Source organism: Prinia subflava, chromosome 5, assembly GCF_021018805.1.
Source record: "Prinia subflava isolate CZ2003 ecotype Zambia chromosome 5, Cam_Psub_1.2, whole genome shotgun sequence".
NCBI lineage: Eukaryota > Metazoa > Chordata > Aves > Passeriformes > Cisticolidae > Prinia > Prinia subflava.
The window spans coordinates 30360064-30373117 of record NC_086251.1 but is presented as its reverse complement, the minus strand read 5'-3'; the positions used below and the strand labels follow the sequence as shown (position 1 = coordinate 30373117).

The following is a 13054-nucleotide window of genomic DNA, read 5'->3' as shown; positions in this document are numbered from 1 at the left end:
ACATACCTTCTGATTAATATCATGATCTGTTTGATTCCTTAGTGGAACTTAAACAAAAAAATTACAGCAATAACTTGTAGCATGATTGGTGAGGTGATAATTAAATGCATTTTCTGGATCACAGGGCCCTAGCATTGCCAGATGCATTGATTGGGCAAGCTTTGTTTTTCAACCTGTGCATCCTTTATATGTGCAGGCAGGCAAAATTCCAGATCTGGGTTGTTTGGGGTTCTTTTTCCTCCCTTAGCTCAATGGTTTGTGCTTTTATTTTCTAGTCTTGGAGAGACAGGAAGAAGTGACTGCATAGGAGAGGTTCAAAAGAAGAAACTGCTTTAAGTTTTAATGGCAAGCAATGTGGGAAAGAACTCTGGATACTGAGAGAGTGGTGTAAATTAGTATAATTATAGATTTTAGAAAAGGAGGGAATTTCTCAAAGACTGCTGTGGGGGGAAGGAGATTTACCTGAGGGTAAAATATTTTTCCTCAGTTACAGAAAGGAATTTGCTTAACTGTTTTCTTCTACTTGTTCTTCACCATCCCTCCCACCAAATCACTACTTATTCTGTCATTTGCAGTAGCACTGCAACACTGATAGAGAGCTGGAAACTCACCACTTTGTGATGTGGAGTCAGGAGGCAGAAGCAGAACATTTTCACCAGTGAAAAGAAATATCTGTTCCCAAGGCTCTCAACTCCACCATTCCCTGATTTGGGCCCTGTTTCAGGTGCTGTAAACCACCAGCTGTCTTTCCACCTCCACGGTTCTCCTGAGACCTGATTGTTTTGGTCACGGCTGGTAGATTGTCTGGCAAGAAATCAGACCAGCTGGATTTTTTCATTTCTTAATGTCAATTCCTTTTTTAGGTCATCAGGCTGGAGTATCAGTACTAGCATATGTGTGTTTCTCAATTCCAGAGAGAACTGACATGAACTCACCAGTGAGTTCAGTGAGGGAATGACATCTTCTGCTGTAAAGCACAGTAACAGGTAACAGTAGGCATGGTGGTGTGGGATTAAAAGAAAACCAGCATCTCTCCACTTCTCTGGTGGACCCTTCCTAAATTTTGAGCTGTATAAAGGTCCCTGCTGATTTTTGGGGGGGTAGAATAATGGTTAACATTATTTATTTGAAAAAGTTTCTAATGTTTCATGAAGAATACTCAAAGTCCTTATTTATACACAGTCCTTATTTATACACAGTCCTTATTTATACACAGTTTTTCTGGGCTGTCACATATTTTAGTATATTCTCTCTTATGCCTTAGGGAAGATTCTTTGTAAGTGGGGAATAATCAGCAGCAGCTAAGAGACTTGTAATCTGCAGTTCTCATGCAAAGAAGATCTTTAGGTCAGGAACTATCTATTTGTCTAGTGGTTTGCATCTTGAAGATGAGAGCTCTAGGAGTTGTCACAATGGAAATAACGAATGATTGGAAAAAAGCAAAAAAAGGACCCTCATTTTGATCTAATATCAGATTAACCATATAAAAACCACCCAGAGTGTGTACACATAAAGACATAAATATGATAAACAAAAAAGTGTGAAAACTCACCTGTTTGGGGCATATGAGGTAAATAAACTTTGTTGTCCAAACTGAGAAGTGAGCTCATTCCCTTCCTATTGCATTCACTGCTGACTCCATCAGAGCTTTGCACCTGGAGTCTATTTTTGGTCTCTTGATGATGATGATTGAATCAATGAGCCTGTTTAGTGTAGTCTCAAGTTGGCACATAACATGTTTGGGTTTGGTTTTTTCTAACTGGAGATTAGTAGGGGTTTGTGCTTAATTGGTTTGTTTGTTAAGTATATTTTGATGACTGTGCTATGAAAAAAAGGAAGATTAAATTACATGTTATTGATTACTGAACAATTCCAACTTCCAGGCAAAATATTTCTAGTTAATTAAAATGTGAAGTAATATGGAATAATCTAGAGGGGGAGAGGGGAACATGTAGTTTTTGAAGATTTAGAACTAGGAGGTTTTTAGAAGTAAAACTGCCAGATTCCCTCCCATAATAAAAGGAAGAGCATAAGCATATTTAAACGTTAGAATTTTCACGTGGCTAGTTTTGTGGCTAAGCTTGATTTCTTACAGCAGCAACTGTTTTTCCTGCCATATGTCCTAAATAATAAAAGACTGTATGAAGTCAATAGTGTGCTTTGAGACATACCTTAGCTGAGCAGTGCAGAGAGTGAGACAGTCACCACTGTAGGGTGAGAGAATCAGAATCACCTTTTGACTTAGGAAAAAGCTGTGGAGAAGGGCTGAAAATGGCAGAAGCCAGCAGTGGGAGTTTGAAGAGTGCTGTGGTTAGTTACTTCACAGATGAGTTTGTCCTGTGGGTTGTTTTTTATAGTGTGATGGGTTTTTCCACCATTGCGTATTTTTATACTTGTACTTTCTGAGTAGGTGATGATGGAAAAATAGATTAGGGGTTGAAGGGGATTTTTTTCTTCCCTTTTTTTCTGGTCTCATTGTTAGAGATCTGCACCAATAACACAGACTAAATGCAATGCAGGTGAAAAGTAGTGGTCTTTGAGCTCTGCCAGTGAACCAGAAAGCTGCACGGCCTGAGTGAGAGGCCAAGTACTTCCATTCTTGTTGCATGGTGTGCTGTTTTTGTTGAGCTCAGTAGTTTAATTCTTTATAGATATTTCCTTTGTACTTTCAGAGAGGTTTTTTTCCTTCTTTTTGATAGGCCAGGCTTTTGTCAAGATGATTTGATGTTAAGATTTGAAAGATTTGGGGACTTGTTGCTTCACTGTTTTGTTATTTTACTGTCATTTAGTTCATCAATCCATTTTTTACATTTGATGAGAAAATATTTTCAAATTACCAATTGATAGAGATTGCAAAGGGCCCAGTGTTGGGGATGAACCTACCAAAGGCAATGATATGTCCATCTGGGAAGGAAAAAATCAATATGTGAGAATATGGACGAGGTGGAACTAATTATTCTGTGCAGTTATACCAACAAGGAACACGTTGGGGTTTTTTAATCAAGAGTATAGTTGCATTCTGCCAGCAAGGACTTCTTGCATTTAAAAGAAACCATATTTTAAGAAGTTTGTTTCATTTGATTCAAAATAGTGGTCTAGTTATCCAAATTTTCCTATGATAAGAAACTAATGGAACTGAAGTGTCTTTATGATTAAATTGCCTTCCAACATACTTGCAACAACTGGGATTTGTTTACATGAGGATTTAGTCTCTAAAATGTACCACCTTGTATACAGAGGCCAAGAAGATCTTTGAGACCAGGTCTGTACTTGCAATGCTCTGGTTGGACATAATAGAATAATTCCAGAAGCAGTATTGAGCTGGATAGCTTTTATCCTGCTGTTCTCTCCAGTGAAAAATGGAAGGTGAAATAAAACCACTTTCCTGGCTGTATGTGTCATTCTTCTCAGTGACAGGGAAGTTACTTATAGAAAGTTTGTTTTTATTGCATTGATAGGTAGAAACAAAATTAATCTAGTTCTCATGTATAAGTAGGGCTGAGTGTTGTGGCTGAGTTCTACTGACAGCTCCTTCCTGGGCACTGGAGCCCAGTGCAAGCCTCTTCTGCTTGGAAACAACACTGTGGGCCTCAGCTGAAGCCACCCTTTCTTCTCTGTTTTGCCCCTGGTTGTGGAAAGGCATTTACTTTGCATTTGACTCAGACCACAGGCAGCTTTATTTTCACTTGTGACAGCTGTTCAGTGAAAGTGAAGCAGCCAGTTCCTCCTCAGTGTTTGCAGCCCAGAACAGATATGATGTCTGCCAGTGCCCTGAAAAGTTCACTTTCACAGCAGACAGGGGAACAGGCACCTCTACAGTCCTTGGCCTGTCTGCTTTGAAGGTTAGTTTCATGCTGGTTTTCTTCTTCTTTTTTTTTTTTCTTTTTTTTTTTTTTTTCTTTTTTTTTTCTTTTTTTTTTTTTTTGTGTCTGTGTGTGTGTGTGTGAGGAAGGAGGGAGTGTTTACAGGAACTGAAATCGCCCATTTTACTGGAGGTGGACCTGATAGTGGAAGCAGGGAGTTGTTGTTCAGACATCCTTCCAACCTTCTAACATTCACCCTCACCTCCCCATGCTAGGATCCCATCTCTGTGCTTCTGGACACCCCCTCCCTTACTGCATACATACACTGAGATGTCACCTTTCTCTCATCTGTATGTCAGCTCTATTTTCTTACTTTCCCTAATCCCTGCGCTCCCTGTATCACCTGTGTCCTGAACAGAAACTGTGATGTCAGTAGTGACGGGAGTAAGAACTGGCTTTAAACTGGAGAGACTGGAAGTGCAGCCCATCAGCTGACTGCACACTGCAGGTGCTGTGGAAGCATCCACCCCACAGCATGGGTAAGCACTCAGTACGGCTTGCAGTGGTTCAGATTGGAGAGATTGGGGACCTCTGAGCAGAGACCAAAGTCTTACAAGCCTGTTTTCTTCTTGGGCCAACGTTGGTGTGATACTCTTTTCTTTAAGTATGAAAATATCAGGGTTTAGAAGCAGAAGGCAATGCATGCTGGAAAAAAAAATGGCTCTCCCTGAGCAGTGTTATTTATCCACTTCCTTTGTCCAGTTCATTAATGTCTAAGTAGTGGTTGAAATAACAAAAAAGATAAGTCCAAGGTTTTTTTAAGGCCATGTTTCAACATAAATCTGTTTTCTTAACATATCCTCTTTCCTTCCTCTGAGACATTTACTATCTTTTTGTGTTTAGAGCAAGAAGGAGTGCAGCATATGTTGTCACTGCCCTTGAACTTCTTTGCAAATCTGGCACAGCTTCCTCCTGTTTACTTCACTTCTTGTTTTACCTTTCTATCTGCCTAATCAGTTTGCAGGAGGATCCCTTATAAAATGGAAACTTTTCCAGCGAGGCATTCCCTTGTACCTTGCAAAAAGTCTTTGCTGTAAATTTGCTCCAGGTTTACTAACTACTTTGGACCAAAGTCATAAATTTTAATAACTTCACAGAAGAGGATTTGCCCTCTTCAGATAGAGGCTGACACAGTATGGTACAGTGTACTTTCTCCTGTATAAGAAAATAAAATAAATTACAGCAATTAGCTTGTTCTGCCACAAACCTTAGACATTTCTGTTCACTTTGGGACAGGTTTTAGGCCTGAAGCAATGCAGAATTAGAAATTGCTGTGGAGTGATATCTCCATAGTGTAATAGCAGTGGGTTCCAGACGTTTAACCACTTAAATGCCTGTCTCAGGATTGCAACAGCAAGATGTTACTCCTTCTGTTACCTAATAGCAGATACATGATTTGAGAGAAGCTTGGGTGTGAATTTTGTGGCTGTTTTATTCCAACATTAGCTACTTCTGGAATGTCTAGGCCCTTTGTAGTGAGGGGCCCACAAGCAGGGGTGCATGAATTGCTTCTTGGTGGAGTGGCATGGTGGCTCCCAGCTTTAAACAGGGATATGGTTACATCAGCTGTGAGGGGATCACCTCCACACCCACCAGAACTCACATTTAGTGGCCTCACTTGAATTTTGTAATTCTTACCGATCTCTAACGGGGAGGGGAAGAAGGACTGTGTTGACTGCAGCTTATTCCACGTGAAAGGTTTGCAAAACTTTAAAGCTGCTTCAGTGTCTTATATTCTCCACTATCCTGTTTGTACAGTAATAGCATTTTACTTTTGTGATCTTAGCACAAACCCAAAAATTTGTAGAACTTAACAAACTTAATTAAGTAACTTGCCTTGAATCATTTTAAGGGAGTGGAACACAGACCTCCCAGCACCCCGTTTTAACACTTGAGTGTGTTCACTCCTCCAGCTGGAAAATTAAATCCAAAACACAGATGAAGATAAAATATTCTTGTTCACACATCCACCTTCCCAACAGAGAAGGGCTACCTTAATTACCAGAATAGCATTCCTAATGCTGAAAGTTCCAGTTAGATGCTTCTTTGGTGAGTTATGCAGGTGGAAGTTTGCTGCTTGTGTACGTGTGCATGTGGGAAGTTTGCTGCTTGTGTACGTGTGCATGTGTGGGTCTCTGGTTCCAGTCTAAGCAAGCAGTGGCAGTTAAGCAAGCTGCATCATGTGGCATTATTGGAAACACTTCTTTATGTTGTCATTGCTGATTCCAGCAAAGTCCACTTTCCTTCAGGGTTATATAAAGTTCAAATGATTTCAGAGACAGTAGAATGGTAATTACAGCTAAGAGGCTCTCTTCTTTGCAAATCTTGGAAAAAGCGTAGATGTCTGATGGCATGAATCAGTATTCTGATTTTTAGGTTGGAGTATTGTGGTAGCACATTGTGCTCTTTCAGATTCCCTTTTTGTTATGTTGTTATACACTGTGACTCTGCTGGCCTGCTTCCCTCTCCTCCATTCCTGGAGAAAGCTGGTTTGCATGGGGTAAAGCAGCTAAAGAGGAATAGGCAAGTGTCCCACAGGCATGGTGCATCCCTAGATATTTAGAAAATATACAGGTCTCTCTGTGAAGGTAGGTAATACTTTACAATATCTCCTTAATTCTTGGCACTTTTTGTTGATATCGGGGATGAGATGGAGAGCTCACACTCCAGTTGTATAAATGAATCAGAAAAGTAGGAAACTAATACAGCAGTGCCATCTCTTAAGAGCTATTTGTAATTACCTAGCTTAGGGAATAATCTGAGATGTCTGATGAAGTTTCAATGCTGAACCGTTTTCTGTGCCTGATACAGTTTCTATCATATTTATCTTCAGGATCTTCTGTGAGTGGGAAGAGGGATTCTGGTTGTGTGACAGCAGCCCTTGGCAACACGTGGAGTCACAGCGTCAACACCAGGCTCATACTACAATACCATGACTTGCCAACAAGACAGGTGAGAATCTAGCAACAAAGAGAATTTAAATAAAGGTACACCAGCAGTGCTTGGTCAGATGGGCTGTGTTCTTCAGCCTCTCTGGTTATGCTACGTGTGTTGAGAACTTGGTACTCAAGAGCCCAGTTGTTTATCTGGGTGGGGGTCAGTCAGTGTCCTTTGTTTTTAAGAGATGACCAGCACTCCAGTGCCTCTGTGTGTTAGGATGGGCTTTTCTGAGTCACAGTTGGTATAGATGTACAAGTTTCTTGAGCCTTTGGTGCATTCTACATCGTGGAGATGAAAGGTATTAAAGGTATGAAAGGATTAAAGTTACTTTCCTGCACAGGAATTTTAGGACAGGAGTAGAAACCCAGTCTTTTCACTGCCATAGTTGTTTTGCTGTTGTGCTGTCCACTCTTTGTGCCCAGTTTCAGCTGTGCCTGTTAGGACAGAGGGCATTCAGTTTTCTGGGACTGCTGTTTGTGAGTAGAAGCTTGCTGACTGCACCAGCAAGCTTAACCTTGAGCAGTGAGCATGGTACCAATTTCCCAGAAGTATGCCTGCAAGTAGGAGAATAGTTACCCTTTTCACTAGGAGACTTTATGCTTTTAAGTGAAATGTAGTAGCATCTTTTACTGTAATCTTCACCTCTTAATTTAAAAAAAAACTGTGAAAAACTGGGAGACAAGACATTTAGGGCATGATTGAGAGAATGACTTTTTTTTGTTTTTAGAAACATCATAATGCATGATTTCATCTGTCCCTTGGGATATCTGTGGTTATAATCTCTTTTGGCTTTGTCTGTTCTGTTTTTGCATTGATGTAACTCTTTCCAAAGGCTGTGACCCTCAGTCTTAATGTTATTGATTTTCTGCCAGTTAAAGCAGAGAGCTGTCAGAAAAATTGCTACGTGGTATTTGTACCATCTTACTCCTATACCATTACTACCCATGTGCCTTCAAATTGGTGATCCTGGGTTTACTGTCACAACACAAAGTTTCTTCCTTTTAGATTGCAGTCTTTAGAGCCAGAGGAGAGGAAGCCATCTGGTTTTATTAGAAAATTATTTATTAGAAGTAAAATTATAATGATAGCACTTGTGTTTCTTCAAGTAGTGGGCACTTTGAAGCAGCAGTAGTCCTCTGGACTTTGAGGTAGAAGGTTAAGTGTGTGAAATGCAGGTGCAGGCATCTTCTGTACTCACTTCTAAAGGTTATGCATAGAAATATACTCTTACTGCTGCTGGTCTTAGAAATTTTCTTATGCTTCTTATTCTGGTCTGTAATGAGTTCTCCTTTTCTACAAAAATACTAAGTTCTGCAAAATACAAAGCTGTTCATAAATTTCCTGGATCACTTTAGACTTACATGAGAGGTGGAGTTGGCAGAGGGTAAAGGGCAGAAACTGGGCTCTGTGCTACTTCATGATGCACAAAGTCAGCTAAAACAGATTAAGAAAATTCCTCTGGTAGTGGAAAAAGGGAGACAGCTTTCCCAAAGAACATTCAGATATTACGTGTACTTATTCCTGAATTTGTTTGAGAAGGAATAGATCACGAATGAAAATGAAAAGTTGTGTTCAAGCCTTTGAAATTATGGTCTGCTTAGCAGAATTTTCCTCTCTTCCTGATTGGATTTATCAGGTGCACCCCCTTGCTTACAAGTGAAGCTGTGTGCTCATTCTGTTTTAATTAAGCAAAGGAACTAAAGCTACGGTGAAGAAAAACAATCTTAAAGTAAATGTTAGTATATATTATTAAAACCAAAGCAATTTGAAGCAGAAGTGTGATATAAATAGTGATGCACCTGTGAAGTACATGATGAAATGGGATATGTCAGTGATGTCCTGTAGGTATTTTCCTGTTGCTGATATGGGTGTCCTTTTTTCAGATAAATTCTTGTTTCTTAAACTCACAGAAGTCTTTCAGCTAGATATGCAATTTCGAGTGAGAGGAAGGCATCTAGAGTTCCTCTACCTATCCCAGTATTGTATTGATCAAGTTACTTTCATTTTACACACATATGCTTCTTTTATAACTGCTTTGTACCCACTTTCAGAAATGAACTGTGAATAAAGGTGCCTCAGTTCTTGAGATGCCATTTCAGTCATCGTAAAGTGGTTCTGCCAGGAGGTATTAGATATCAGTGCTTTGAAAGCCAGCACTTTTTAAGGAAGCTTAACATGAAGATTCAAAAATTAATTTTTGAAGTCAGCAATCACATTTACAAATTCTCATACTGTATTAAAAAAAGAAAAAAACAGACAAAATCAACCAAACAAAAATAAATAACAACCAAAAACCTGTGATTATCTGTAGTCTTAGTTTTAAAGTGAAATTTTGCCTCAGGAAATTACTGAAAGCACACAGTTGATCCAGAGATTTGGGTGAAAAGTAGTTTCAAAACCAAGTTTTTCCTGCTTTTCTACATTTGTAACCTTACAGAATCAATACTGTATAAGGAATAAGCTGTGTTTCCATAGGATCATAGAAACTTCATATGGTTGGTGATCGCCCATCTCTCTAATTTGTCGAGGTCTCTCTGCAAGGCCTCTGTGCCTTTGAGGGAGTCAACAGCTCCTCACAATTTAGTGCCATTGGCAAACTTACTTAGTATCCCTCCAAATCCTGTCCCAGTCATTAATTAAGATGTTGAAGAGCACAGGGCTGAGGCTGGAGCCCTGCAGAACCCCACTAGTGGCAGGTCCTCACTCTGATGTCACTCCATTCACTTCAGCTCTGTGTGCCTGACTTGTGAGCCGCTTGCTCACCCAGAGCATGATGTGTTTATCTAGCTGTGGCCTGGACAACTTGTCCAGAGGGAAACTGAAAGCTTTGCAGAAGTCCAAGAAGATTACACCAGCTGGCTTTCCTAGGTCTTCTAGGTGGGTTACCCTGTTGTAGAAGGAATTCAGGTTCAACAAGCAGGACTTTCCCCTTATGGAGCCATGCTGGCTGTGATCAATGACTGTGTTGTCCTCCAAGTGTTTTTCAGTACTTCCCAGAATAATATTTTCCATAATTTTACCAGGCACTGAATTGAGACTGACAGGCCTGTAGTTTCTGAGGTCCTCCTTCTTGGCCTTCTTGAAAATCAGGATAATGTTTGCCAGCTTCCTATCAGGTGGGACCTCTCAGGATTCCCAAGACTGCTGAAAAACATTGAGAGAGGCTTTGTGATGACATCAGCCAGCTCCTCAGATGAGTCCCATCAGGCTCTGTAGATCTGTAGGGATCCAGCTGAAGCAGCAGATCCCACACAATTTCAGGGTCAGCTGGGAATTGATCATTCTCACAGTCATGGTCCTCTAGCTCAGGGCTAGAGGCCCCCGTAGCCCTTCACCAGTACTGAAGGGTGTTAAAACTCCTCTGCCTTGTCTACGTCCCTGTTTGTGAGGCTGACAATCCTCATCCTGTAATGGGATGATGTCATTTCCACAGTGCCTTTTGCCATTAATGTATTTGAAAAAAAAACCCTCTTTTTTATTGTCCCCCACAGTTCTGGCCTGCTTTATCTCGAGCTGAGCTTTGACCACACAAATTTTCCCCCTACCATGACCAACAGCATTTCTGTATTCTTCCCATGTCACCTGACCTTTCTTCCACCAGACATCTACCTGCCTTTTCCTTCCAGAGTGGATACAATACGGTTTTTCAAAAGGTAGAATTAGTTCTTTAGTCAGTCACTTGATCCCCAGAATATTCTCTTTCTGGATCTACTTTCACTCTTTCTTTCCCTGGAGGAGCTGGAGCAGTGGTGACAGTCTGAGGGACTTCCCCTCATTATAGCTGACTTCCAGGATAGTAGAGCCAGCGTGCTAATCCTTGCTGCAGAATCCCACCCATCAAGAGAAAAAGCCCCTCTTGAGAAGCACTGGGCGAAGGGTGATGTTCTTCAACATGGAGTGATAATGTGATTGTCCAGGAAGATTCAAGCCAGCAGTTTATGGTATCTCCTGGACAGCCCACTGGGCCACTAGATGCTTGTTCTTAGTCATGCAGTATTTGTTTCTGGGAAAACTCACAGATGTAGTCCCTGTTCCTGAAACCTTGGGGAATGCCAGGGCAGCAGGTGGCAGAGCAAGTATGTAACAAACCTTGGGAAACTGAACATAGAATTCCTACACAGTTGGGATTATTTTATATATTAAGAAAAAATGTATTTTGTTTGTCCCGTAGATATTTTCCAGCCAACTATCCCTTTTTCCACCCCACCTTTCCTATGTCTGGTGAACATTAATAAGACAGCAGCCAGTTCAGCAAAGTAATGAAATTTCTGGGATGTCCTGCCTGCCTGAAAATCAGTTAGGTTTGCTTTATTGCTAGGATAGGAACAGCTTTCTGAACAAACAGATGAACTTTGCTCTTTTGCTTCTTTCTAAAAGGGTTCTGGTTTTTGTTTCCTCCAGGACAGAAGTAACACCACTGGGGGCGGGCCAAAAGAGATTTCCAGTCTGCATTTAAATTCCTTATGTCACCAAAACCCACAAGCATGGACAACAGCAGGAGTCTTTTAGCTGCTGAGATGGGACTGAGCTGGACAATTTCAACAGCAGCACAGTGGCATAAGAACATGTGAGAACATGGGAAAAGTTAATTGTTTCACACAAACACCTTCATGAAGGGAATTATCTTAGGATACTGATACCTCATTCTCCCTAAATGCTCTTACAAGTAGTTAACCATGACATTTATTTTCCTGAAATGCATACATAAACATGCAGACTCTTTGAGTTTGGGCCAAACCCAATGGGGCTGCACTAGAAACTATCAGACTCCTCAGCTACCCCAATGTGTATAATTATCCTTCTTTCCTGAACTGGAGTCAGCAGGTTTTAAGGTTATTGTTTTCATGTGTTCTCAGCTGTCTTTGATAGGGTTAAATACGTTGCCATGCTATATTTAATGTTTTGTTCTTGTCCATTTGAGGCAGGGTGCTGGATTAAATGAGACATTGCCCAGATCTGATATGGCAACTTTTATGGGCCTGGTTTATTTTATAATTTTCAAGGGATTTGTGAGACTCGTAGTAATGTGTTAATCTGTGTAACATGTTTTGAAATTCTCGGAGGAAAAATGCATATAGAAGTGTTATTTTATAAGAAGTCAGTGTTTTCCTGTGGTATTTTCAAGAAAGAGCATTTAGAATCACAGAATCATACAGGTTGGAACCTTTAAAATCATCGAGTTCAACCATTAATGCAGCACTGCCAAGTCCACCACTAAACCATGTCCCCATGTGCCACATCTACGTCTTTTAAATACCTCCAAGGACAGAAACTCCATCACTTCCCTGAGCAGCCTGTCTCATTGCTTGACAACCCTTTCTGTGAAGATATTGTCCTAATATCCAATCTAAACCTCCCTTGGCACAACTTGAGGCCATTTCCTCTTGTTCTGTCACTTGTTACCTAGGAGAAGAGACCGACCTCTACCCTCTACTCTCCCTTTCAGGGAGTTATAGAGACCAATGAAATCTGCTCTGAATTTTTTTCTCCAGGCTGAACAAGTCCAGCTCCCTCAGACACTCCTCATCAGACTTGGGCTCCAGACCCTTCACCAGCCTTGTTGCCCTTCTCTGGAGGTGCTCCTGCACTTCAATGTCTTGTTGTATGGAGGAGTCCAGAACAGGATGCAGGATTTGTGCTGTGGCCTCACCACTGCCAAGTACAGGGAGACAATCCCTTTCGTGGTCCTGCTGGCCACACTATTGCTGGTACAGGCCAAGATGCCACTGGACTGCTGGATCATGTTCAGCTAGTTGTCAACCATCATCCCCAGCCACTCTTCCCCCAGCCTGTAACATTGCCTGGGGTTGTTGTGATGCAAGTGCAGAACTCAGCACTTCCCCTTCCTGAATGCCACATAACTGGTCCATCGATCCAGCCTGTTCAGGCCCCTCTGCAAAGCATTCCTACCCTCCAGTAGATCAACACTCCTGCCCAAATTGCTGTCACTTGACTGGTGGTGCATTTGATCCTCTTGTCCAGACAATGGATGAGGACATGAAATAAGTCTGGCCCTAATTCTGAACCCTGGGGAGCACCACGGGTGGTTGGTCGCCAACTGGGCATAGCAGCATTCACCACCACTCTCTGGGCCTGGCCACCCAGACAATGTTTCACCTAGCAACCAGTACACCCATCTGCACCAGGAGAAGCCAATATCTCCATGAGAATGCTGTGGGAAACAGTGTCAAAAGCTCTGCTAAAGTCTAGGTAGATGACATCTGCAGACATTCCTTCATCCGCCAAGCAGG

The 13054-nt window shown here is 41.3% G+C and overlaps 1 protein-coding gene across 8 annotated transcripts in view; it reads left to right on the top strand.

Annotated features, from left to right (window-relative positions):
• RAD51B (RAD51 paralog B) overlaps positions 1-13054 on the top strand; it is a 431141-nt gene that overhangs the window by 244839 nt on the left and 173248 nt on the right. For 7 of the 8 annotated variants that reach the window (XR_010080554.1, XM_063398750.1, XM_063398747.1 and 4 more), the window contains one exon: positions 6697-6815. Coding sequence is in view for 6 of the 8 variants with exons in the window: in XM_063398750.1 (XP_063254820.1) it covers positions 6697-6815 (119 nt within the window). In the remaining 2 variants the exon portion in view is untranslated. Of the gene's footprint in view, positions 1-6696; positions 6816-11204; positions 11371-13054 lie in introns of all 8 variants that reach the window. The other variant, XR_010080553.1, reaches the window with a different exon arrangement.